At 41.9% G+C, this 27872-nt stretch overlaps 1 protein-coding gene across 5 annotated transcripts in view; it reads right to left on the reverse strand.

The window, feature by feature from the left end:
* Positions 1–3700: 3700 nt before the first annotated feature.
* zmp:0000001168 (signal-induced proliferation-associated 1-like protein 2) overlaps positions 3701–27872 on the reverse strand; it is a 36463-nt gene continuing 12291 nt past the window's right edge. For 2 of the 5 annotated variants that reach the window (XM_037979042.1, XM_017431953.3), the window contains exons 2-16: positions 21817–23393; positions 20535–20659; positions 20255–20443; positions 18799–18973; positions 18397–18500; positions 16649–16806; positions 15728–16334; positions 15373–15647; positions 13739–14131; positions 11781–11907; positions 11558–11690; positions 10346–10444; positions 9321–9393; positions 7762–7840; positions 3701–5296 (exon numbers count right to left, since the gene is read on the reverse strand). In XM_037979042.1, the coding sequence (XP_037834970.1) occupies positions 5153–5296; positions 7762–7840; positions 9321–9393; positions 10346–10444; positions 11558–11690; positions 11781–11907; positions 13739–14131; positions 15373–15647; positions 15728–16334; positions 16649–16806; positions 18397–18500; positions 18799–18973; positions 20255–20443; positions 20535–20659; positions 21817–22930 (3795 nt within the window). In that variant the 5' untranslated portion in view covers positions 22931–23393 and the 3' untranslated portion in view covers positions 3701–5152. Of the gene's footprint in view, positions 5297–7761; positions 7841–9320; positions 9394–10345; positions 10445–11557; positions 11691–11780; positions 11908–13738; positions 14132–15372; positions 15648–15727; positions 16335–16648; positions 16807–18396; positions 18501–18798; positions 18974–20254; positions 20444–20534; positions 20660–21816; positions 23394–24334; positions 24527–27518; positions 27795–27872 lie in introns of those variants that run through there. The other 3 variants (XM_017431957.3, XM_017431955.3, XM_017431954.3) reach the window with 3 other exon arrangements.

The following is a 27872-nucleotide window of genomic DNA, read 5'->3' on the forward strand; positions in this document are numbered from 1 at the left end:
GTTGTTGTGGTGCTGTTACAGACATCCATCCATCCATCCATCCATCCATCCATCCATCCATCCATCCATCCATCTTCTTTACCCACTTCTCCTTTCCGGAGCTGGTGTCTATCTCCAGCCATCACTGTGCGAGAGGCGGGGGACACCCTGGACAGGTCGCAAGTCCATCACAGGGACACATAGAGACAAACGAGACAAACAACCATTCACATTCTCACTCACACCTAGGGACAATTTAAGAGTTACCAATGAACCTAACATACATGTTTTTGCTCTGTGGGAAGAAACTGGAATAAACCAAAGTGTGCACAGGGAGAACATGTAAACTCCACCCAGAAAGGCCCCGGGCCAGGATGCACATGAAACATCAATGAACTGATAATAAGCTGGCAAGAGGTTCTTGAGATAATAGCTCTTTGAATAACCTCGGTTAAGAGAAATAAATGGCTAGTCCTAAGAAATGGTTGGTAAGAGTATCATACTATGATACTTCTTATTCCTCTCCAACATTATTAAGTTTGCACTTTGAAATGCAAGCAAAATATCTTCAGGACTAGGGCTTTTTGGATGGAACACTATCTAATTTACTTCACTGTCTTTTTTCTTGCTTTGGGTAAATCTTAAGATTTCATCTATTTATAGTACAGATTTTTTTATGCAGTTTTGTTTTGAGGAATATTATTGTTGTGTCGCGCCACTTTTTTCTCGGCTTTCTTTAGAAAACCGTTACAGTTTGGGATTCTATTTCTCTTTGTTAATCACAGCCCAGTTTTTTTTTTACTTCACACAGCCAAAAAGCTGAATGTACGTGTTGAGTGCAAGGTAAAAAAAAAAAAAGAAAATGTTTGTACCAAGTTTAAAAACTGAAGCAAGTCTCTGTCAAAAATACAACCCAGTGCCTTCAACTTCACAAAAATACCTCACAGTTGAATGTGTTTGGAGATTTTGAGGTATTATTTTTAGTTAAGTGGGTCAAAAAAGGGATCCATTTGTGCAGGGAAGCAGATTTTTGGCACAACATGAGCTCATTAATTACCAGATTTTATACTCAGGACTTGGGGGTGAGGGGGGGACTGTTTAAGAGCTACTGGAGATTTGTAACCTTTGAGCTCGCACAAAGACTTTTCACTGGGTCCAAAAATGTTGTTTGTAGACTCCAAGAGTGTGACCAAAGATACTACTGTATATAAGTGTCAGTAATCATATCTAAAGCATGGCTGTATTGTCTCATGCGCTGGCAGCATGAATCCATTTCTTCTTTTTTTTGTTTTTCAAACCCAACTAAAGTTAAAGGTAAGAATGGCCGCTGCAGACAACAGGTGGGAGTTGGTACATGCAAAGACTACAGAAATCCGATTTAGGACATTCATGCAGTTTGATTGTGAGGAGATGGATGTATTTAAATCATTTCAGGGAACAGATTTACACCTGGGTAACTTTAGATAAGCAGCTGGTGGGAAAGAAAACTCAACCTACTCCGTAAGTCAAATATTTATCATCAGTTTTACCTTAAATTCATCTCACAGCATTTCAGCCATTTGCTGTCTGAATACAGTCCTCTGTAATGTTTATGCACTATTCTTATCTTTCAGATGCAGTCTTCTGTGTTTAGTAGATGAAAACTTGCCAGAACTCTGTTTATTCACACAAATAAATGTGTCATATTTCTTATTCTATATACCTTAAAACACAACACAACCCTCTTGTGTGTCAGGGCTCTGGGAGCCGGCCGTGAGTTTGTGATTATACATATTTCTTGTGCTTTCTTCTCACGTCCACAACTGACTTTTATGTTCCATTTCTTTTCAGCAAATCGGATTTAGCTGTGACCTCTGACACCAATCATCTTGTTGCTTTCAGAGACCGTTCTCCCTCTCCGGGGGCTGCTTACAGCTCGGTTTTACCTTCACCGGCTGCATGGAAGAGGCCGGGCGCGGGACGCCGAGTCCCTGAGTTTCAGCTCCTGGATGATGAGGTGCAGATGGATCTACACCAACTCCGACAGGGTTTAATTTCAAGCTCTGCATGGCATATAATAAAAAAAAGACATGAAATCAGTTTGAGTAATTGTTTTAACTTGTGTTTGAATTCATCTTTGTTTAATGTAGAGAAAACGGAGTTGCAGCTGAAATTGCCTGCAATAAGTTTTCTCCTGATTTTTAAAAATTACATAAACTCTAATAAATAATCCCATAAATCCTCCAAACATCAGTTTTTTTCCCCTCTGCTTTTGGCCTTTCTTTCTTTTAAAAGAAAAAAAAAACTAACCTAAGAATGACAAACATCCTCCACAGTCACTCCATCATATTTCAAAGTCAGCTAAACAAACGTCTTAGTTTAATCTGCTTTGCGGGTATTTGTCAAACATCTGTATAGACTTTACATGTGACCAGGTTTAGACTGCTGCACTTCCACGTTAGGTCATGGAGCATGTGACGTCCAAATTATTGCAGATTATTTCCCTGCTTTTTTCCTTCGTTCATTCATTTTTAAAAAATTTTGAGAAGCTCAACCTATTAATTTATTCAGAAACTTGATTATTTGAAGCATCATCTGTTGCTTTAAAACAAAAATGTTGTGACTCTTCAGTGAATGTTGAGATTAACAGAAATAAATTATTATTAGATCACAAGATCACATGACACCTCGGGAACTATCCTCAACAAATTAAAGACCAGATGTTTTAATGGTCTCTTAAAAACGTCTATTTGCAAATGAGATAAAATAGCTAATGCAACTGAAAAATTAAAATGAAATCACTAATATGGGTTGACTTACATTTTCAGGTAGGCGCAAAGTCAGAGTGAGAAGCTTCCACACAAACTCTGGTTTGATCAGTCCGATCGTCTGTTCTAACAGAAGTATTTCACCCAATAAGGCATGTTTTAGGAACATAATTATAAGAAAAAGAAAGTCTGCTTTTTTTCAATTCAAGGGTTTTTACATATCAGGATCAAATAAAAAGGATCTGTTATTTATTAAACAGAAATGAAGCCATAATTAGCACCCTGTGTGTAAAAAAACAACATTTATAACAGGATGAACAACTTGTAGAACCATCTTTAGCAGCAGTAACTCTCAGTAGTTGTTTTCTGGGTGACCTTATCAGTCTCTCACATGGTTGTGAAGGAACTGCCCCAATTTTCTTTACAACGTTGTTTCGTTTCTTTGAGGTTTGCAGCCATTTGTTGTAAATAATGACATGGGAATGTCTGTTGTGCATTTTTGTACACTTGAGGTTTGATTTGAAGAATTTTAGAACTTGGTAAAGACCGGATCATTTTTATTATATCCTGAAATGTAAAATCATTTCATATGACTCGATTTAGTATGAGCTGCAGCTGAAAAAGCTCAATGCTGAAAAGCTAAAACATTACATTTCAAGTGTCATCGTTTCATGCTATATTAAAGTTGTTGGCTATTTTTAAATTTTATCCTTTCTGGTGCAGTTCATTGCCGTTCTCATGCCCTCCCTTCGGTTCATACAGCTACAAGGAAACGCCGCATTTTCACAATGAATAAGTTAATTTTTTTATACGTACACACAGACAGAGGAGGAGCAGGGAGGTGGCTCGGCATGTCGTCATGCTCGATCAGTCTCCTACAATCTAAATAAATACACAAGACACAATAAAACGGGTCTCCTCGAGGCTGTCAGGACGTGGAGCTGAAACAAGGACCACACAAGGAAGTGCACCAGTTCAGCAGTATCTTCACATAATTTAATCTTTATATGCTGGTACCAGTTATTCACAGTGACTCTAAAATAAAATTACAGGAGGAAGTTTGTACAAGAAAACAGCAGAGTTTGAGTGACGTTTGGCATCATCCCGTTTTTGTGTCGAGTTCAGAGTTTGTTATCAGTAGGCCTTTTTTTCCCGTTGGCACCGAGGAGGAGAAGCTGTCCGAGAGTCCAGTTCGTCCAGTGTGCGAGTTTACAAAAAAAAAAAAAAAAAAAAGGTGCAAGAACGACATAGAAACACACACAGGAACACACACTAGAGCAGAGTGGAACAGTAAGATTTCATCTGACCGCTCTCGAGCCGAAGCAAACAATTACCCGAACAGTCACCGAAGACGTAAAACATCTTTAAATACAATATTCTGTATTTCACCATCACCTCCAGGTGCTTTTTTTTCCACACACCTAAAGCTATTTTGCCAGCTGAAAAAATAAAATAAAAGCTGCCTTTCTGGCGGTCAGTGGTTCAGGCCAGCAGGAGGAAATCTTCTACAGTATATGGCTGCTACAGTAATGAGGTTAGAAGATAACAGCTACAGGCAGTCATGGAAGGAAGGAGTTCTTTCCTGCCAGAGTCTGCGTCTTCAGGAGAGGTATAACCTTTGTCCACTATCCCTTTTTGTTCCTCCGAACATAGATCCAAGAAGAGAGTTCATTTTTGACCTTTTTATCGCCTGTTTTCCCAGTCCCTTTCATTCATTTTTTTAAATCGCCTCTTCCTAAAGACATAATTTGTTAAATACAGTACTACTGAAGAGAGCAGAGAAAGATGTCTTTACGTCACAGACCTCGCTCCGAGGCGAGTCAGTAAGCATCATTACATCTTTTCAAGTAGAAGGCTGCCCACAGGCTTGTAAATGTCACTTTTACCCCTTTCTGTTTTTACATTTTTAGGCCTTCCACAGTACGAACCACACTCAGACACTGCGACTACATGTCCGACAGAGAAGAAAAGCAATACTACTGTTCACATATATTACTGCTGTTACTGTATCTTCTATATAGATATGTACACTTTTGGTCATTTCATGATAAGACACCATAAAACATGCTATACAGTGTCCCTCAGAATTAGTTGCCATTTCTTATGTAAGTGCTACTCAGCAGAGCTTGTCAAGTATTTGAAGCACACACACACGCACACACACTCACACACACACCAGTGAAGCACTCTGGCACAGCGCACCAAGACAGCCGCCTATGCTGGTCTGTCCGTGAATCATGGGATGCTGATTGTGTCTTTTTAAAACATTTCTTTTTTCTCTCTCTTTTTTGGACTTTTACATCCAGCAGGAAGGTTCCACGCTTCGGGGCGGAGACTGTGGTAATCGTGTACTTTTGATCAAAATTAAGGGGTGTTGAAGTGCACAGGAGGGTTTGCATGGTTTTGCAGCGGTGGGGGGGTGACGGCTAACAGGGCTTGTTGACGTTGCACAGCAGCTCAGTGACTTTGATGAGGCGGGCCACTGTGCTCTGCGACTCCTCCTGCAGCCGCTGGTTGTTCTGCCTGAGGCTCTGCACCTCGGCCTGCAGCACCGCCTTGTCCTCCTTCTCCTGCAAAACATCGGCACACAACAGAGAACAAAAGCTGTCGCTCAGATTGCTGTGGCAGGAACGAGAGGAGGGCGGCAGGCACGAGTGCCGCGTTCGAGGAAACCCGTGCACACAGGGTGCGAGAGGAAGACGTGACAATCAGAGCGGTGACGCACAGCAGCACACACAGCGGTGAGGAAGAACAAAGTCCCAACCCAAAACTGCACAGGCACTTTTAGCCAATACAACTGAGCATGTGTTCGTCTGAATTATGGATCGGCTGAAAACAATCAAACATTTGCTGATTTTTACTGTTGCATATCGTTTATTAAAATCAGTGCTTTAAGGGCTGATGTTCACCTTATCAGTTACAAAGCATATAAGGCTGCGACTAACGATTATTGTCGTGACTGAACAGTTTGATGGTTATTTTTCATTGATAAAATGTCAAAAAAACTGATAGAGACACAAGCACAAGTTTGCAAAGTCCAAGGTGATGTCTTCAGGTTGACTCTTTTGCCGTAAAAACAGAGAAAAGCAGCAAATCGACACATTTGAGGATGGAGCGCTGTGTAAAAGGTAAATAAAAATAAATCACCGATTTACAAAACTTTTAAATGATTGCTGAGATCTGACATGTCTTAAAGCTAAGACATTTTATAGATTTTTCAAAAAGCTACCAATTTTATTTGAACGTGATGCCAACAAAGTTTGAAAACACTGCTGTGTTAGATCAGCAGTTTTGTGGAAAGGTTATGAACAATTAATACGCGATTTTAGGTGTAAAGGTTTAGAAAAATAGCATTTGGATGAACTGCTATAAAATTTTGGGGGGTTGGAGTTGTTTTAAGGCAGCAGCAAACCACTTTGGTCTTCTTGGCCCTGCTTGAGTTAGCTGTTAGCTCGTCAACACGGTCAGAATTGAACTATTTCTCCAAACCTAGGTTGTTCAAAGAGCTTTCTACAACAGGTAAGATAGCAGCTGTTCATAAGAACCCCACTTTAAAAGCTCTGAACTATTGTTGTAAGGCCTTCATCACGGTTCTTCTCAGAGGGTGGCAGGTCTGGACTTCATGCATCCATGTTTCTGTGCACATATCAATCCCCAACAGCATCATTAACAATCAACTTCGTGCTTTTAAATAGCAAAAACAAAACTAGATGGTCCTCAACTATTCTGGACTTCGTTTAGTCACATTTTCTTTGCGTTGTTTTAATTTGAAAACGTTGCTGCAGTAACAAACTACAGTATATTCACTGACGGTGGTTTTCACAAGCATTTCTGATTCAATACAACAACTGCTGCAGCAAATTTCTCTGTTTTTTACATATTACATTCATGCATGAAATGTTTTATCAGGAAAAGTCAGGCTCAGATCAGTAAAAAATGTGTCCACGCACTCTGAACTTCTCCCCATGACTATTTTTGTTCTTTTTATTCCCCCGAACAAGCTGCTGATGTTTATTTTATCGTTTTTTTTTTATTGTTTGCTCTCATCCCAGTGACACTGCAACATAAATGCTGGCATCAAAATCGAAATGAACACATATTTTCCAGAAAAAAATGCACATTTTGTAGTCAAAATGTTCGACATGTTGTCTGTGTTTTATCTTTAATCACGTTCTACACAGCGTCTCCTCGTTTTCGGAGCCTAGGTTGTAAAATGAATACTCAACTGTCAAAACCAATTTGTTGTCAATCAATTTTTTTTTTTTTAAAGTTAACGTTAAGAGATGAGTAACTAATTAGCAGCAGTACTAATCAAGGACTTCATAAAAGAAAATGCGCCACAGAACTGAGAGAAATATCATGCATTCTACGTACATAGACACACACACAGAGACAGTATTGGCAAAATCTATTCTCAACACACGGTCCACTCGTCTGTGGCCGACTGAGCAACTCCATCTGCTAAGCAAGGCTATGAGAAATGGGTCTGAAGGTTCTGGGAAAAACAAGCGGACTTTGTGCTGAGAATCATGTTTTTTTTGTTGTTTTTTTTAAGGCAGCTGCATTCAATGTCCAAAAGAAGCCTTTGAGTTCATCACATACAGTTTTCCGAGGCATCGACAAGAAGGATAAACAGAGCAACACAGACTTGTGTTTGGTGGAAATGTGCAGGGAAAAAAAAAAAAGAAAAGAAATAACAGCAGGAGTTCTCATAAATACATGTAAAATCAAACTGTACTGCAATATTACAAAAATGTGGAAATGTTTCTGTACATAAAGTAATAAATAAATAAACTTTTTTCAAAGTGTTTTGGGACTTTTATACATCTCTATAGTGGTCTGAGGTGGTGCGTGGACGGCCGAGTTTGTAAACACACGGCTGCGTCAGCAAATAGGAACCTTCTCGCTCCGGCGAAGGAAGCTGAGCAAAGTAAATACTTCTTTTCTTCTTTGTTTTTTTTTTCCTACCTGCTGACTTTCTAGAGGACGTAGAAAATGTATTTACAGAGATTAACATTCACGGAAGTCAAAGCACCTTTTGCAGGTCGTCTTGCAGCTTCTTCAGCATGGCCTCCAGCTGCGACACCTTCTCCTCGAGGTGGCCGGGAGAGTCGCTGCGGCACACAGAGAAGCAGGGGCGTTTTAGGAGCGGACGTGATCACTTTGCAGTCGTCACTGAATGCACAAATGGAAACCAAAGTCCCGAGGCGCTTTAACTCCCAACCAATCCCGTTAATGAAGCCATTCCGAAGGAAGACGACGTTCTCGGTAATAACACACCCCCTTCAACTTTTTCCCATTAGTCTGATTGTTGTCAAGAATTTGTCCACTCTACCTTTAATGAAACCTGGAATACTTGGAGCTTAATTTACAGTAATTGCCATGTCTGACAAGCAATGCCACTCTTCGTGATTGCTCTCCTCCTGGGCTGCATTTCTTCAGACTGCTGTTATAAATAATGACTACACGCTGCAGACTGCAGAAGAAATGACCTACAAATACATAAAGAGTTAAAGGCCTAGCATATCGCCCACCAACTATCACGCCAGAGGTAAAAAAAGGCAAAGCTATAGCCATTTTGGCAGTGGCGCCATCAAGGGGGGACCAAGGGTGGCACTGGGGTGGAAAGTTGCTTCCTAATTCGCTATGAGAGGGTGACTAAAACTCCATCTTTGAAAAGAAGAGAGGATAAGCCAATACGTCCCAACAACTATAACAGAATTTCTGAACAACTCTTGGTTTTGGTGTGCCAGCCCAGGATTTTCAGTGGCCCCAATTCGGACACCCCATTAAAAATCTTCTGAAGGCACCACTGCACTTTGGCCAAACTTTGACAAAAACGTCTTGCTCAGTCTCTCGCGATACTGCGAGACATCCTGAGATGTGTTAGCACTGAGAGTATGTGTCGGGGATGACTCTCAGCTACTGCCACGCCAAATTTTAGCTCCATATCTGTAAAACTGACAGAGTTATAACCAGTTTTGTCTTGGTTAAGTGTGTCTTCTTGGATTTGATTGACTCCAAAAGTTGTAGATGTGCATCCAGTGATTATTTTCTGAATTTCATTTTATTTCATCGGTTCATAAGATATTTTTGCTAACACAACAGAAAAACAAACACTCAAAATAACTACAGGCATCACACCAATTATTGCCCTTTCACCTCCAGCTGTGGGCCATAAATAAACTTTGCTAAAGAGATTTAGGTTTGATCTTTTGAGCTCAGATGGAAGTGATGCCTGTAGTTCTTTTGGGGAGAGAAAAATTGTTGGGAAAAAAAAAACAAAAACGTGTCAGCTGCAAATTCTGCATGATGAGTCATTACATGAAAAGGGAGGAAGGCAACCAAAGAGCTAAAAAGAAAATCAAAGAAAAATAAAATCGATCAGAGCTGGAGGTTCACAGAAAGATGGTATTGAGTCAGACATGCCGCTGACAAAGGAAGGACATCACTTTGATTCACACAGCAGGATGGAACCAGTAAGGTCCAAATAACTGGGAGGACGATGGGGTGGACCCTTTCAGAGTTGAGACAAAGAAAAACGAGAGGCTGACTGAGGAGGTGCCGAACGGTTTCATCTTTACTGGAACTCACCTCTCCTTGAAGTCCTTTAGCTTGCCATCAGTCTGATCCAGTCCTGCCTGGGAGGGGTCTCCAGCTTTTCGGTCTGCGACGAAGAACATGACCCACATTATCAGCACTGAAAACAGATTACAGGGCTGTGCAAAACTCTCGAGTCACCCCTCGTTTCTTTGTGTTTACTTCCAAGGAGCCAGACTTTCTTGTAATCTTTTAATCAATATCAATATTTAGAAGCTTTTTCAAAGTTTTTCTTTGAACTTTGTTAACTTTTTTACTCATTTTCAGTTGAACCCTTGTACCTAACCATTTTCAGCTGAATGTAGTTTTGTTTTTTAAGCCACTTAACTCTAACTTATGAATCGTTTAGGCATAAAAAAACGCCTCCTAGAATCAAAAGATGAACCAGTGATGTGTTGACATGTAATAGACAAGTCAGTAAATAAACCGTTTTAATTTGGATCTTTAGGCACTTTACCACCAAACCTCTGCAAAAAACAAACATTTTCTTCCTGTTTCTTTAGCTGAATCAATAAAAAATTAAAGATAACACAGATAGACAAATAAAATCACATTAGCATCAAAAAGGTGATTTTCAAAGAGCTGTTAGCTGAATTACAGTTTATAAACTCCTGAAGGATAACGCATCTCTCAGGTCTGTCAGGTCTTTGACTTTCAGAAACTTCCTTCATTTTTTTAATGGTACAATATGTTGTCATGATCAGGTACAAAGGCTGGGCAGAAAATGAGTAAAAAGCAGCCAGAATCCAAAAAAAAAACAAACAAAAAAATCCCCACTTTGAATTTTGTTCATAAAGCCTGGAAAACTACTGATTGGGAATCGTTTAAAAAGATTACAAAAAAGCCTGTCTCATTGGAAGGAAAATATAAAGAAATTAAACCTGGTTTAAAAGTTTTGCACAGTACGGTTTATACAACAAATCCACTGCAGGGCCAAGACTCCAATTTATTTTTAAAACACGACATTTTAAGATCAGATTTTAAAACTAAAGCGTCAGAGGCGTCTGAACCGTCCTCACCCTCTCGTGACAGAGCCTCCAGGATGCTGCGGCACGCCGTCGCCAGGTCGGCGATGGACTGCCACTCCTCCTCGGTCGAATCTGTTGTCTCGGAGAGAACTGCAAGAAAGAGGCCCAGATTTATCATTCTGCCACAACACACCGTGTCCCTGTGTATCTGCAGGAGATCACTGCAGAGGTTGTAAATGTCTGGTTCTGCACTGATGAAGAGTCTCCACTAGGAGGAGCTGCTGCGTTGACGATTGAACAGGACCAGAGTCCACAGCAGCACACAGGAAGTGAAATCATGAATGGGCTTTGCTAGCTGCTATACATATATTTTTGCTTCTTTTTATTTAAATAGTGTCTGTTAACAGTTTAGATGTAAATAAAAAATGAAACAAATCAGTGATTTATACATTATTAACATAATATTTTCTGGAATATCGAACACAAATATTTTCTAAACGACCTTTTAACCTTTACTAAGGCCTTAAATTTTAAAATTCAGTGGAAAAAAATTGCATAATACTTCATAAAGTTGCTGCAGATTTTCTGTAAAAGAATGTAAAGGCAAAAAAAAAAAAAAACAATCAAGAGGCTTCAGAAACTGCCCCCACAAAAATCAGAGGACGAGATGATGAGCGAGTGTGCTCTTTTAGCGGCTAAATGATGAGTCTCACAGTCTCAGTGGAGGCAGAGCAGATGGTGTAAGAGGGGTTCCTTGATTTGAGGCGCGCCTACAACTCCGCCCCTCCCACTACCCATCTGTCCCCCCCTTTTATCCCATGCCTGGCGGGGGGTGGCAGCAGAGCAGGGGTGATATTAGATTAGCGGATTCGGCGGCAGTGTGCATTAAAGAACAAGGACAAAAAGTAGGAAAAACAGGGGGGATGATAAAAAAAGGGGGGATTTAAAGCAAAAAAAAAAAAAAAAAAAAAGCTTGGCAAAAAGGAATTTGTGGTTCATTTTAGGCAGATTTGCGAATAACCGTTCTGTTCTGGTATCATTTGAGCAATTGTGCCAGCTGTTGTGTCTCATAATTAAGCTTTGTTTTGAACTCGTAATCAGGGTCAAATGACTCCACTGACCTTCTAATAAAATGTCCTGAATTGTCCTTTTAAATTCCCCTTTCTTCTACCACCCCTTTTAACTGAGCTGAACGGCGTAAGTACACGTAAAGTCATAAATCAGCGTGTAAAGTTCATCTGAAACAGGACAAAAAGCTCTTACTCTTGGTGATGGAGTTATGGAGACTCAGGGCTCGGGAGTTCCTTTCGGCTCGGTCGACACTTGATAGCCGAGATGACAGGAGAGAGGAGTCACTCGCTGAAGCTTTGTCATCATCGAACTCGGCGCCTGTGAACTACAGACAGGACAGAGATTCAGGTAAAAAACAAAAGGAAACAGCTCAGAGGAGAAGTCGCACAGGTGTCCGCGTGTCTTGGTTTGTCACCTGCTCGTCCTCCACGGGAACCTTGGGTTTGACGGCCAGAATCAGATCGGGCGTGGCGTCCCTCAGCTCGCTGATGTTCTCGTAGATGTGGGGGTCCACATTCAACCCCACGTTGTCATACACGTGCCTGTCCACCAGGCATGCAGGGAGAGAGAGATGTTTAGTGGTGGGGGAACAAAAAAGCTATTTCTGAGCTAATCCGGGGGTCACAACCAAAACTGGAGCACTTAAAGGTACTCACTGCAATGTTGGAGAAGACGGGTCAAAATAAAATTCATAAAGTAAGAAAGAAAATCTGCACAATTTTGTTCTCATGTCGGCGGGTAACGTAAACCCTAAATGGACAATCTGTAAGTAAAATTTGTGACTGGCTGCGAATAACCTGCATTTGTTTACCTAGTCTGACAATTTTGATGCATTGGCGCATATTTACACTTGGATTTGTTAAGCGGAGCATGCAGATAGGAGTGCTTTCTTTACACTGAGGGCGTCCCAGCATTTCAGCATTTTATATCAATACAGCTGGAATCAAATCTGGAATAAACTCTTTCAAGCTGCACCATTTGATACAGTTCAGGATAACCTTGTTCTACGTTTGAGTGCCTTTAAACATAATCTGCTCGTCTTGGAATTTCAGCTCCTCTGAACTCACATTATTATCAAAAAACAGCACGCGTTTAGGTTCAGTCAAATTATTAAGTTCTGCTGATAACGTTCATTTTGGTGAGTCAGTATTATCTACGCGAGGGCTTTCTTTCTGCAACGTTTCTTCTTCAAGCTGACAAGTGTGAACAAAGTCATTAAACGGGGTGAGACAGCTGCCTCACTGCTCGCGAGGACGAAAATAAAAGCACACTGCAGACTTTTATGCAGATAAGGAATCCATTGAAAACAATTCTGCTTTTTGTGTCGTCATGTTTTCACATGAAGTTGCTCAATCTCTTCCAGTTGAAGACCCACTGCTCAGCTAACCAAACTGTAAGCCGCTGGCTCCTCGCTTCCTCCGCTGGGTGCCTGTGTGAACTGTAAACTTCTGCTCTGAAAGTCACATGGAAGTCTGAACAGCATTCTGCTGTGTTACCGTCATTCAGTGAAATGCTGTCGGAGCAAAGCACCGGGGCTTAAAAAGACGGGCAGAAGAGAGTGTCAGCTCGCCCGGCTGCTGTGGTTTCCACTCAGTCTGAAGACGTGAACGTTAGGTGAATTACTGTGAGTTACCTTTAATCGAGGATAAAACAAGCTGAGGTAGGCTCGAGCCTCAATTTCCTGTCAAAAAATGAAGCTAAAACTCACAAACTCCTCCTCGTGCTGTTCTAACTAGAATTCATGAACTGTAAAGTGGTTTAAAGTAATATAATTGAATTGTGAACCACAGCAGGAAACAGCAGTCAAATATAGGACTTTGCTGGTAAAGCTGCTCTCAGTAAATTAGTGAAAAATGTACTGTGAAACATTTTGCAGTGTATGGAAGTACTATCGGTAAAAAGGAAGTAAACTGATCACAAACAAACACTGTCTCTGCAGAAAACCCACAGCATTTGTGTGTAATCAGTTCGCAGCAGCTTTCAGCTCTTTCAGATATTTGGATTAGAGCGACCTTTAAAGCCTTTTATACAAAACATTTTGTTTAATTACAGACCACTCAGTTATTGTCCTGATCATTGTAAAGGAAGAGATAAACAAATGTAAAATGGCTTTTTTTCATCTACAAACAAGATCTTCAAATATTCCTTGTTCTGTGGCTTCATAAAAAAATGACAAAATAAGAAGCACAGACATTTATAAATCTGTATTTTTACATTTAAATGAAAAGTAATGGTTTACTGTTCAAATCAAGTGAATTAAATGCTTGTTTTTTTACGTGTGAGAAACTTAAAAGTCAGCTTTTACAGACTCCATGTGAATTTAAAATGCCTTAGGGCAATGGTGCATGTATTGTTAGCTTGGATCGCGCTCACCCATCACATGTGTCCGTGTAGGACAGCTGTCTCTCCAGAGAGAGGCTGCGGGTGATTTGGGAGGCGCTGCTCTCCTGGCTCTGATTGGCTGGTTGCTCCTGCAGAGATGTGGCCCTCAGTAAGGGTAAAGCTGGCAGCGTGAGGAGCGAGTAGGTTTCATCATTTGGGCCTTTGTCGCACGTCTGTTCTTCGACCCCGTCTGTCTCCATCTGCACCTCCACGAGCTCCACCTCGCCGACCCTGTCCGCCTTCGACTCTTCTTCCGTCGCCCGCTCCTCCTCTTCCTCTAGCTCTTCCTCCCGCTCATCCACCACCCAGGCCTCTCCCGACTGATCCTCGCCGGGCTTGCATTCCGCGTCCTTGATGGCTTTCTGGTACAGCTCGGAGAAACTTCTGCAGAGCGCGAAAACAATGGCGTGCTTCGTAAGAACAAAGTCAGCGCACTTCAGTGTGTTCTTACACCTCAAAAAATAAACTGGAGAAAAATGGGCATTTTCTGAATACTGAATGACTTTGTTGAAGACACTGAAAAAAAAACAGAACAATACCTAAAAGCTAAAGAAAGCAAAATGCGAACTAAAAGGCAAAAGTAGCAAAACATAAGCTAAACGCTTAAAAGAAACAGAACATGAGCTAGAAGCTGAAAGGAGCAAAACACAAACTAATACTGAATAAAAGTAAAATCAGTAACTGAAAAACAAAAATGGCAAATGCAAGGCGATAGCTAAAAGAAGCAGAACAGTAGCTAAAAGGTAAACAGAGCAAAACCTCAGCTAAAAACAAGACTAGCAAAATGCTTGCTAAAAGCTAACGGTAGTAAAATACTTGCATAAATCTAAAAATAGAAAAAAGGTAGCTAAAACTTAAAATTAGTAGAAGGTTAGCTAAAAGCTAAAAGTAGCTGAATGGTAGCTTAAAAATTGAAATTATTAAAGCATATAAAAACAGAGCAAGAATGTGGAAGCAGATTTCACAGAGAACAATGATTTTGAAGGAACTGAAAAGGTCTCAGTGTCTTTCTTTGGGGACAATAATTGTAAATACAGTTGAATTTTTTGAAAAGTATAAAAGTTACAAACTCAGAAGTCATAGCAACCATCTGCTGAATGAAATGAACATGTTGATGCATGAATGGTGAAAATAGCACAAGTGTGTAAAGTAGTTAGAGTGCAAAAAACACAGAGAAAAAAAAGTCACACAAAGAAACAAACAAATAAATAAATTAAGATTTTTTTTTTGGGGGGGGGGACACACTTTCTGTCAAGAATTATGACATCATTGTGACACTTTGGGCTTTTTGCCACAGAACGAGCAATTCAGGACAGAAATATAAATAAATCAGCGGGTTTCTGTGAGGACACTCCCGCTGTCAGCTGTGAAATGCTGTCCTGAGCAGCAGAGATGTGCAGATTAATGTTGGTTTAGCTCTAACAACTCTGTTCACAGCTGTTTCTCTGATTTCAGCTGAGTGGAAAGTTGCAGGCTACAGTGGGGCAGGCTGTGTCAGTGTGATTGAACATCATCAGAAGGGATTAGCTGGACCGCAGCCCGTCATTAGCAGCAGAATGAGCTGTGACCTCAGAGTGACTCTCGCCCCGCTTGTCCGCCGTCCTCCCGATTCGAGTCTCGCCTACCTGCGAGGTTTGCCGTTCTCATCCGGCGGGATGACGGTGATGTGGATCTTGTGCGCGGTACGGAGAAGCTTGGTCCTCTCCTCTGAGCTCAGGTGGACCAGGGAGTGTCCACACAGCCTCACCACGCGAGCCCAGAGCTGCAGGCCGCCGCTCTCGGCGTAGCAGAACCTCTGCAGCTCCGTCACAAAGCCCTCCTCGTTCATCAGGAAGCCGGGCTGCCCCACTCCGTCCCGCAGGGGGGTGACCTCCAGTGCCTCGCAGCCTCGCGTAACAAGCTGGAGGATAAAAGCAGGATAAAAGGATCAGATAGGTGGCCCTCGACGCAAACCCTTTAACCAAAGCTGCAACCACTCACCTCAAGCCTTTGCACCACCTCTTTTATGTCCTCTGCTTGGCTCTCCAGCACACTGATTGACACTGACTCTCCTCGCTCGTAGAAGATATCCAAGCAGGGCCCCCCCTCTTTAGTCTCTGTCACTGCCTTCCAGCCTATAACGTCCCGGCAGGAGCAGTTAAACACCACCCTACGACTGCACCTCTCGATGAGCACCACAGACTCCGCCGACACCCCCAGCAGACAGGGCAGCTTGCGCTCTCCCGCCTCCCATTCGTCTTCCCTGTTGACCACCACCGCCCACACCAGCGCTCCGGCGCTGTGCAGCTCGGCACCCTTGGCGCCCTTCAGCTTGTCTTTCCGCTTGCCGCCCAGGGAGAGAAGGGGGAACTTGGTGGAGGAGTCGATGGGCGTGGTGGTCACGTAGTTCTCAGCCAGGTCCTTCAGGTACTCCTGCCGCGTGCGGGTGGCCATGGAGCGGAACTTCTCCGACTTCTCGGCGGCGTTTTCGGCGTTCACTACCTTTGCCAGGAGGAAGTCTCGGAAGGCGGGTGAGCGAGGGAACCGTGCGCCCTTTGGGAACAGAGGGCCAAAGAGCGGGATGTCTTTAGAACGCGTCACAGCCACCCTGAGAGGAAAGGAGGAAGTTGAGTCAGAGGCGAAGCAGAAATGTTCAATCTATGTCATGTTTTCAGCAGCAGGGTTATACTGTGTGGGGAAAAAATGAGTGTTTCCTTCTCAGTTTTCTTACACCTAAAATGATGTGGCTGTAACACCTACGATAGCACAAGTCGTGAAACTAATCCTCTATTTGTCTCAAAACTCATCACTTTCACATCTGATCTACTTCACCTATTAAACTGCAACAAATCAGCTTGAGATTCTATAAAAGCATCTAAATATCTGAGACGCATCGAAAGTGATGAAACAATCAATACAAACCTGTAATGGGCGTTTTCAGTGCCGGGCTCGTGGACCTGAACGATGATGAAGACGTGCTGAAAGTGGGAGCGGATGGACTTCGGAGTGAAGGGTAGAGCGCCCGGCTCCTGGAACACGATTGTCACGATGTCGTTGCCGATGTGTCGCTTCCTCAGCAGCTGAGGAGACAGAACGCAAACACGCAGAGACGTGAAAAAAAAGGGAATCATCAAGCAATTTATTCCTACGTTTCAGGTTTGAACCCATTGTCGTGCGCAGTGACGTAATCGCCCGTGTCTGTCTGTTAGCAAAATATCTCACGAACCACTGAACGGGTTTCAATAACACTTACAGGAAGTAGTGATTGGCTATACATCTACAGCTGATTCACGTTTGGAGATAACCACATTCAATATGGCCACCACGGCTAGGCAACATCAAGAAACACAAAAATGGCTACAACCAAGTCAGTTTTACAGACACTGAGCTAAAGCTTGGTGTAGTTGTAGCTGAGAGTCACCTATAACATTAAACACTACATATTTAATGAGCTCTTTGCTTAAAACTTTGGCATGCAAAGTAGCAGACAAAATGCATACTTTCAAGGAATATAATATTAATATTATTTAAAATTGAGTTTGTAAAGCTGTGTGTATTTTGTCTCGTGGTAATCTTTAAACCGTGCTGCGTTCACTCTGCCCCAGAAGTTAAAGCTGTTTTGCTTCACGCTTGACATTAACAGATTTTGGTAAGACACAGTTAACGTGAGAAAAACTAATAATGCTTTATAAAAACTTTTGATTTTTTTCAAATCCTGTCTTGGAAAAAAACCACCTCCTCTTTGAGAAACAAACGGAATCACAGTGAAGACCAGGTTTCGTGGCTCCGTTACCTGACAGAGGAATTCTCGCAGGACTTTGACTTAAAACAGGCCTTTATGTTACTGTGGTTCAACCTTACATGTGGTAATAACAGACTTCGATGGATGTAACGCGTGTCAAAATTCAGCTTTAAGTGGTCAACGTTGTACGAATGATCTACAGAGAGAAACTGCTCGCAATGGAAAGAGAAGTACGGTTGAGTGGCTCGGTGTACTTCCTGAACATGGCTGCAATAAAAAAGGGCTGAAAACACAAAGAGGGTGACACTGGAATCCAAACTCACTCTGCCATTTTAATAAGGCATAAGGAAATCATGCCAACTTGGAAAAAAAGGTGCAACGTGTCACCTTACAAAAGGATTTTAAAGAAATCCCATTTTGTAACTTAAAGTATGATGAAACTTGTGTTTTTTATGACTCGAATATCGACACTTTAGAAGCACAAACTTCAGAGAGAACTGTTTGAGCTTTGCCATTGCAGCTTTTCTTTTTTTGTTTTAGCCTTGAAACTTTGTTCGTGAGTTATTTTTGATTTCCTCACAAATGACAGCAAACAGGCTGAAACCACAGACTGCGCAGCCAGCTGAACAGGAAGAAGACTGCGAGTGAGGCAACAGTGAAAACCGTGAAGGTGGGAGTGAAGACTGTGGGGCAGGATTTTTTTTAATGTCATGCTTATTTCTGAGCACAGAAGCTTCTTCTAAAGGTTTTGGCAACAGTCTGAACAGGAACGCGTAATGAAGGCTGCACAGACTGATGCAATTTTGTTAAAGAAACTCTGCGAAATCCAAGAATTTGATAGTTTTTTTTTTAAAAAAAAAAAGGATTTTGCAACTCAAAGAGCAGGAAAATGAACCCATCTGTTGCATCCCTGTTGGGTTTGTTTTACCTGCTGCGTGTTGTTGGCGGTGTAGGGGAGCATCGTGGACACATGAAACATAATCTCGTAGTCCTGGTAGCGCGTGTAGAGGGAATGTGTTCCAGTGGAGTCCGCTGCAAATCCACAATAACATCACACGCATAAAACAAACATGTAAAGCAGAAAAAAAAGAAAAAATCATCTCGGAACTGGAGCCCAAACACAAACTGTCAGAGCCAGACTGAAATCCGTCCCGCTGAAGGAAGCAGCTCAGAGATAATCAGCAGTGACTATGCCATTTTGCAGGCATTACTCAGATTACATGTGGCTAGATAACAGTTATCTGAAACACTGATGCCCTTCGGATAACGGCGCTGCGACAAAGCGAGATGCAGCTAATAGACTCGGGTGCAGAGCGTGTTTCCAGCTCACTCTTGTTATCCAGCTGAGCTCGGTATTTCTCCCAGCCCTTCAGTCGCACCCGCTCCCCGAGCAGATCCAGAAACTGTTCGAACGCCGGCCCGGAGCTCTCGTTGTTGTACATGTCCTCCTCCGAGCTCTGCCCGGCGCGGCAGTACATCACACCAACCTTTCTCTGAAAATTCAGCTGCACAGAATCAAAACAGACAAATAAATACACTGAGCACTTTTAGGTATTTGCACATTCCTCTGATTATAGATACTCAAGACACCTCTAGTGGTACATCCTCATATTAAAACCTCAATTTATTGCTCAAAAAATGAGAACATTTCTTTGTGAGTTCCAGACGCTTGGTGCCAACAGAGCTCATATTAGCACACTTTATTTTTTTAACAAGTTAACCACAAAAGGTGGAAGCTGCTGACAGTTCAGTGAGAACATTCAATTATTTTACAACTTCTGCAATAAAAATATAATGAGCTGCAATAATGAAGAGATTTTAAAAACAGGTGCTTTAAATTTTGACCTCAGTTTGGAGGAACAGAGTTCATAAGTGGGGCCAAGTGCTGTCATCTTAAAATAGTTTCAATCTCAATCGTTTTTAGCGGTTCATGCAAACACATTTTTTTGGAAAACTATACATTGTTGTCAGGTTTTGTTTTGGTAGTGTTTCTCTTTGTATTGTTTCTACTATCTGTGGTCTTTTATCATTCACTCTGTCTGCACATGTTTACTTGCCACGCCCATTTCCACCTGCCTACACTTGTAATTACTCACCTGTGCCCACTTCTCAGAATTATTCCTCTGTCTTTAAAACCCAGTCACTTTCTCCATTCCCTCGCTGGTTCGTTGACTTTGGTTTGTCCCTGGAATGTCTCTTGTCCTTTGTCTCTCGCCTTGCCCCTTTGTATTAGTTTGGATTTTTGTTACGTTTAGTGTTTTGCTGCCATGTCAGCTTTTTGTTTCCTCGTTCTTTTGTTTAAGAATTTTTTTTTAAATTATTTCTACTATTATGAGTCTGGGTTCACCATGCTCCGTCCTGACAATTGCTGACAGTTTTACACTACACGGTTTCTTTTAGCAGAAATATTCTAATCTTCCTGAAGGAAGTCCCTCAGACTGCACCAGAAGTGCTACAGCTAGCTGCTCCTGCCTTGTTTTGTTCTTGTAAATAACCACAGAGTTCTATTTAAATAATAATTATATAATGCAGAATTAACTGCACTGAAAGCTTGTTTATTCTTTATATTCAGAATTAAACCTATTTCTCCAAACGGAGGCCACTCAAAGAGTGATCTACAACTGGTAAGATATTAACTGTTTGTAACTTCCCCACAGAACCCTGCTTCAAACAATTTAAATTATCCCTTTAAAGTCTGACATTCAACAAAGCTTTCTGATAATATTTGACACAGATTTAGTCCTGGAAAGCCTGAGGCTTCCAGTCAGCGTTGAGGCGTTACTCACCCCCTGTTCGTCCAGCTTGAGCAGCGTGTCCCGGACCTTCGGGGAGTTTGATGCCAAACGAAGGCACTGCAGGTTGAGCTCAGGCATGATGAACTCCAGCAGCCGTTTGGGAGACAGGCCTCGGGGGGTGGTGTGACGGGCGGCAGAGGGCACCGACTCCTCCAGGATGGAGCCTCGCAGAGTCTTCATCTGAGGAGCGGGGTCACCGGCAGAACATGCAGTCAAGCTTTTTTTCTCACAGGTTTTGAAGCTGATCAGGGCGAACGAGGAGCACGTTTACCTCTGTGGTGCGAAAGATGATCCTGTAGTTGTACTGAGCTCCGCTGGACCCTTCTTTCTCCTCTCGTCGGAAGCTGATGGCCACTGGTCCGAGGCGATCGTCAATCCCAAAGAAATTCTGGTGTTCTGTAATAAAACCCCAGAAGTAATAATGAGAGGCGCAGTTAGGGAGGCCTCTCGCTGGGTGAGGAAATTAAAACTGTCTGGATTTAAAATACGAGGCTCATAAAGGAGCTCACACAAAATTCAATTAAGGAGGTTTGAGTGTTACACTTTATTAAATAAAAAAACTTTTTTAGAACAACCCCATTTGCAAGAATCATTCTCTACCATATCAAGACAACTTTTGCACTGATCGAAAACATAATGAAATAAAAACGCAAAACCTTAAAACTAAATAATAAAGTTCATTAAAACCTTTTTACAGGGACAGGATTTTTGTCTTGTGCACATAATCATTATGTAAGAACTTGTATTTACTCGTTTTTCACAGGCATTATATTAAGATTGAATCAGTTTTTGAGCACAATAAAACCTCAGGTGACTGCAGGTAACACACAGAACAAAATGAAGACAAAGAAGGGCAAATTAATACCTTATTTCATCACTAAATTTAATTTTAAAGCCAATAAAAAGCATTATTAACTTAACAAATGTATAAAAATCCATTTTATAAAGCCACAATAAAAAAAATATTGCTTCAAAAATCATTTTTCCTTCTTTTATTGCAAATAGATGCTGTTTTTTTTTTTACTTTGCCGACTTTGGTTAACAAAACTTTATTATTACTATTCTAAAGAGACATTTGACAGCAAACAACCTCAATTGCGTAGAAAATCTCTCATCATTGTGCATTATACATAATAATTTCCACCCATTGCTCAGTTTTAAATAATGCTCAGGGATTTGTGACTGTTTAGAATAAAAGCAAAATTTTACAAGGCCTTCCAAATAAAATTAAAAAAAACATTTCCAGCTGAATGCTTCAGTTTAATTCACAATCATCTAAACTTTCACAGATTAAGGTTAATATGAACCTGGGCTAAACGTTCATTCTTCCTTCAGAACAACTTTTAACTCTTTAAAACTCAATTTGCTGAACACCGGCTCGACTCCAATAATGTCTCAAAGGAAAAATTAGAACATTTTAACCAAAATTCAGTGCCTTCATTTATAGGAATCTCATTGTACGCTCTCGTTCGGAGGTGGAAATAATTGTAGGACGCTAATAAAATCAGTTAAACCTGAAGTTAACTTTCCCATTGCTGTGTTGTGTGACATACCTTTCATGTAGAAATATTTGCGATAGTAATGAGCTCCCAGATCTGCGTGCTCGATGAAGTAGTTGCTCTTGCCCTGCAGTTGGACGTGACTCTCTCTGGGCTCCTCCAGGACGGAGACGGCGTCGTTGGGGGTCCGCAGGCTCGACCAGAGCCCCCTCCTGCCCGATGACTGACCCAGGCCCACCTGCTCCTCTCCTCCCGTCTCATTGCGGAAGTGGGGACAGCTGAGGAGGAGCTCGTTGTCGTTGCCGTCGCCTTCGTCGAGCAGCAGCGACTGCTCGGGGTCGTCGGCGTTCGCCCCGTTGCTTCCCCCACCCTGCGCGGGTGAGGACAGGGAGGACTGGGAGGGGGGGCGCAGCTGGGAAGCAGCTGAAGCCCCAGAGGTGATATTCTTTTTGCGACCGATGCTGTCTCTGTTTGTGGCCACCTCCGTGAGGTCAAACAGGATGCTCTGAACATCATAGTGGGCAAAGTTCCTCACCCACGCTCCGCCTCCAAGGTTGTCGTATGGACCCGGTTGAGGGACCTGAGGAGGCGTAGGTTTAGACTTTTTAGACAGACCCTCAGGTTTTGGTGGTTTATCAGGTTTGTGGGAGTCTCCTGTGGAAGCAGACAAACCTCGAAAGAACCCGTCAGGCTCCAGAGGGTTTTCGTTCAATCCTAAAAGCAGAAAGGGGTCTTTGAAGCGGAGTGCACTTGGACTCAACGGTCCCTGGCCGTCTGCGCTCGGCTCTTGGGCTTGACTTTGTCTCTCCAGTGACGACAGGCTGCCGTATTCCCTGTGCAGCAGCACACCTGAGTCCCCCTGAGACCCCACGCCCACCTTGTCGCCGACCATTCGGACTATTTTCCCCCCTGATTTGCCCGACGAATCCAAGTCTCCTAAAGTCACATCGCTGTTACTCCTCTGCATGATGTGGCCCCGCCCCACCGACCTCAGGGTCAGTCCCACGCGGCTCGGAGTGAGGGTGTCTGCATCAGCACCGTCCCCAGCCCTCCTGGGGGGCCACTCCACCACGCTTGATTCGTGCTTGGGGTCAAAATTAACGGTGGCGATGGGCGGCCGCACGTTCTGACGGCGAAACTTGCGGATGAAGAAGTCATCTGACTGCATGGTGCCTGAGAAAGTGACTCCAATCTAACAATCTATTCCCTGGAGCTTTCCGCTGTCCCAGTTAACTTTTTATCCTGCTCTCTGTGGTGCTGGTGTGAAATGAGGAGGCTGTGCATGAAAATGGAAAAACCCGGCTAAGTGAAATCAACAAACGTAGTTTCATTCACACCACTTAAGATGGAAGAACTCTTTCGACCTTTGGGCCCTCCTAGATGACAGACGCCACACTTTGTCAGTGAGTCGATGAGTGGGAATGGCGGAGGAGAAAATGCACTGGAGCTTGCCGGAGGGGTCCATCCACATGTGCAAAGGTTTAGGTTTAGGTGTGGGTTGCTCGCTGCAGTGGTGTGAGGATGAGAGGATCATCACTGGAACCTGTTTCTTTGTCCTCTGTGCAGGAGAGGCTCTGTCTGTATCAACCTGTGCAACATGGCATCTGTTGGTTTGCACTCCTCAGTGCCACCTGTATATAAGAAAAAAAGACAGAAAGAAAGAATAGTTTTCAACACGGAGGCCCCAAGTGCTCAGCTGGTGAACAGAATCGGACACTTTTCAGCTCGACGAATTTGACTGGTGACCAGTCAAGCCAACATTCAATAATTCTGGGGGGGTTTTTTTCCTACACTTATCGAGTAATGCACCGTAGCTAAGCACTGAAAAACGTTGAATTGTTGCAAGTTTGTGAGCGTGAATCACAGCTAAGTGATTATTTTTTTTAGCAATAATAGCACATCTTCAAAAAATCTTCAAGTTAACATGTTTGTACTTTTCAACAATCACTCCATCCCATCCTGGCAGTATTATTATTTACCTGACAGCTCCAAGATCACTGTTTTAGAAAAAATAAATAAAATTGGTCTTTAATTACAAAGTACTGAATGCCAATAATAAAACAACAGTATGGCCTGATGCATCATTTATTTTGGAGCAATGCCTCGTACTTCTGTTTTAGCAATATTATTATTTCCTTTGGACACTTTCCGTTCCAAAGTTTCCCAAAATAGATCCGTCGCAAACTTAATACTCAGCACATCCACCCTGCATATGCTCACAATAGACCACATTAACGGAGGGGAGGGGGTCTTCCTGGCTGGCTCGCTGACAGGCTGCCAGCGCACACAAGAAAAATAAAAGTAAGCAGCCTCTCACCACCCCACATACGTTCACACAAAACACAAACAGCGCCGGTGTTTACTTGTCCGACACCTCAAAAGAAAATTGCAAAACCGAAACACTGCAACAAATGTAGATACTGTTTTGGTGTGGATGTTATTCGTTTTCACAAATTCAGGAAGTTAAATCATTCAAAAGCCAAGGTTTTGTGCTAAAAAAACCCTGAAACAATGAGCTTCCTGTTTTTAAGTTCAAACAAAATTCATATTTAGAAGTTTACCAGTGACTCACCCGCGAAATGGATCATGCATTCAGAAAAAATCGACCCGTTTCCCTTATCATTTGTCAATCGTGTCCTGTCTTTGACCGAACTTACGTCAATCAGCACAAGCCGAAACGTTTGCTTGCTGTCAGTGAGGTACGAGGCTTCTTCCTGTCTGGGTTTGTCACATGCATCTCGTCTGTTGTGCAGCCCTGAAGAGCAGGTGCAGAGGTGTAGAGCAGCTACCAGGGTAGAAAAAAAAAAAAAAAGAAGCAGGCGATACGCACGAGCAGCTACGTTTCTATCACGTATAAAAGGACATTACATCATGGAGACGTTCCTCTAACATTTATACAAATATTCAGCTCGAAGTTGATGTTTGTGAAAAAAGTCCCCTAAATTGATTGATAAATTTGATTGCGTGAACAGATGTCCTCATAACACGAGTAATAAAGACACAGACACCTTCAAAAAAAAAAACCCATTAAGAGTGAAGAGAGGAAGTCACAAGAAATCTTTGTTTCCCCTGCTTGTCTGCTTACATGCTCTCTCCATTTCCTCCAAAAAAAAAAAATGCATCGACATTTGTTTAAATTTTACTGTAGGACAGCTTTAAAAACAGACAGAAGCTGATTACTGTTCGGATTTCAGTTTCTGGGTCGTTTCGATGCTGAAAGGGGAAACGTGGATGACTGCCGAGGCGTTTATGCGAAATGAACTGAAAGTTTACATGTTGACACATGGAACGTATTAAACTGATGGTTCAAATCTTTTGAAGTGGGGTCCTGTGGAAGTGTTATGAGTAGTTATTATCCTACCTGTCGTAGATAGCTCTTTGAACGACCTCAGTTTGGAGAAACAGAGTTTAATTTTGACCAGATTGACGAGCTAACAGCGAGTCTGAGTGACATGATCGCTGCTGTCTGTGGGTTTGATGGTAACTCTGTTCGGTTGCAGGAACGAATCCCACTGATTGGGCATAACTGGAATTGGATCTCTGCATTAAATAAGCTCCTGCATTCGGGGGATATCTCTCCTCCACTCCAGAACCAGATAGTGGTTTTTTTTTTTTCCTAGGTTGCGTTTTGTTCGCGTTGACACACATTTACGCTCACTCATCCACACTCGTTACGACTGATTCTCCTGATTTCTCACGCCGCAGGGTTTACTAGTTTAGTTTGACGGTTTTGCTCATAAAATAAACTATTTTACCTGCTATCCTGTGTCCTTTCCAGTTTTTGTCATAACCCATGAGCCAGGTCGTGGCACGTCTTAAAACAACTTCGGTTTAATACAAATTCACAGTGTTATAAACCTTTACATTGCCATTAGCTTCACATTACATGGTTACTTACGAAGAAATCTGTGGCTGTTATTTGTAAGAGCAAACAGCAATTAAGGCCTGAGGCACTTTAGACAGAAATGTCATAATAGTTCTGCTTAAATAACAATGTAGTGAAGATTTGACAGCCGTGTAAAGGTTTATAAAACAACATTGATCTGAACCAATAAGATTTTTTTAGATTAGAGTTGTTTTAAGATGTCAGAAACCACTTTGGTCTTGGTAGCGCTCTGACTAGCCATTAAGCTGTCAATCTGACCAGAATAAAAAAATTACTTTTCGCAGAACCCCACTTTAAAACAAGTGAACTATCCCTTTAAATGTAACCTGTTCAGCCGTGAATTACATTAAAATTTTATATGAACAGTAATGTGCTGTAAGGGAACAGCTATTTCTGATTGACCTGCCAATAAATCATCGTGTTAAGGTTTCATCTGTCAATGTGATTAAAAGTTTTAATCTACATTTGGAAATGTGGGTCAGCGTATAAAATCTGCACTTAACCGCTTATTTAAAATGTTACAAACGAGTTGTAGTTTGGAGTGATTTCATGATAAGTGCAACACTGGACTCTGATCGGCGGTGAGGTTGATTCTGTTTGTATTTATTTATTGATTTAAGATGATTTAAAAGCATCTGAATGAAATCTGGACCACTTCCTTATCTGAGAGTGAACCTTTGGCTGAAAACCTACTCGTGTTTCTCTCTGGAAGCAACGTCACCCACGTACTGTAGACTCCTGTGCAAAATCTAGGTGCAGCATAATCTGCAAGCTTTAACATATTGTTGATTGCCTGAGCAACCCATTTTCTCTCCACTGTCTGAAAGTAGGCACAGATTTTTGGCAGCAGCTTCTTCCACAAAAAAACACCAAACTTGCAGGTCGCCTTCATGTTGTTCCAACAACAAACACAACTTCCAGGGTTGGCCAGAAACGCTCCACCAACACACAGCTCAGGCTGAACTGATCGTGCACTTCCTCTGTAAAGCTCGCATGTTCCCGAGCTTCTCAAAACTCTCGAGCCATGAGAACAGCCTTGGTTTCAATAGCAGCTTTTCTGGAGCGAGCACTTGTTTGTGACGTCCACAGCTTCAGAGTCGATGCTCCACTGAAACACCAAGAAACGCTTTCGGCTGATGACGTTTGAGCCACTGACCTCAGTCTTGTGCATCAGCAAACTGTGCAAACGTGTCAACAAGAAGAAACGAGGCAAGAAAATGATCCTGCGTTTCAAAACACATGAGCCTCAGATGAACAACAACATAGTGATCTATTATTGTAACACAGTATCACTCTTGTTCTTACAAATATAGTCCAACCTTAAAAAAAAAATAATCAAAAAACAACTAAAAGGTGACATCACTACATCCACCTTATACGTATAAACAAACACAACATTATCATCAGACCTACTTTAATTGCAACATATATGCTTATGATAACTCTTTATATAAGCTCATCTGTAGATGAAGTGCCTTAGTATGTAAAAACTGGATAAACTGAGATCACACAGAACCTCTTGACACTAATGATATTTATAGTTGTCTAAAAACATCATGTGAGATCCAGGTAGATATGTGTTTGAGCAGTTTGTTTTCCAGTCCAACAAAATGCATTTACACTGTGTTCAGAATGAAACCTGAAGTCTTTATGTTGCAGTATTTTATAGTCTTAGTCTTATTGAAGTTACTTGCATGGTTCTATCTTATATAATCTGTGTTTTAGCATGGACCCAGTACTGGGAGGAAATATATTTTAGTGTTAACCGCTGTCTAAGAGTAATAAACACATTCCTTTCAAAAATCTCTATAAGATCCAGTCATGTGAAAAAGCATTTCTAAAAAAAAAAAAAGTCAAAACATTTGCTCACCTTTAGACACACGTGATGTCTTTAATCAGATGTTTAAAAATCCAGAAATAAATCAAATAAATCACCCATCCTTTGTCTTAACAAGGACGTCTGGCTACATGAAAAGGGTCGTCTGACTTACTGCCACGGAGAAGCGTCCGATGTACCTTACACAGAAGTACAAAGTAAAGAGGAACTGAGAAGTTTGGTCACTGCGTCCTTACGTTTCTGCTCATCTTTTATGAGAGGCCAGTGTTTGTATTGTTAGCGTATTTCCTGCTGCGTGCATCAAAGTGACAACCAGAATATCATCCTAAAATACTTCCTCCCATATATATATATACTGATCTGTTAAGATTAGTCATCTGGACAGTT

Source organism: Kryptolebias marmoratus, linkage group LG13 (assembly GCF_001649575.2).
Source record: "Kryptolebias marmoratus isolate JLee-2015 linkage group LG13, ASM164957v2, whole genome shotgun sequence".
Taxonomy (NCBI): domain Eukaryota; kingdom Metazoa; phylum Chordata; class Actinopteri; order Cyprinodontiformes; family Rivulidae; genus Kryptolebias; species Kryptolebias marmoratus.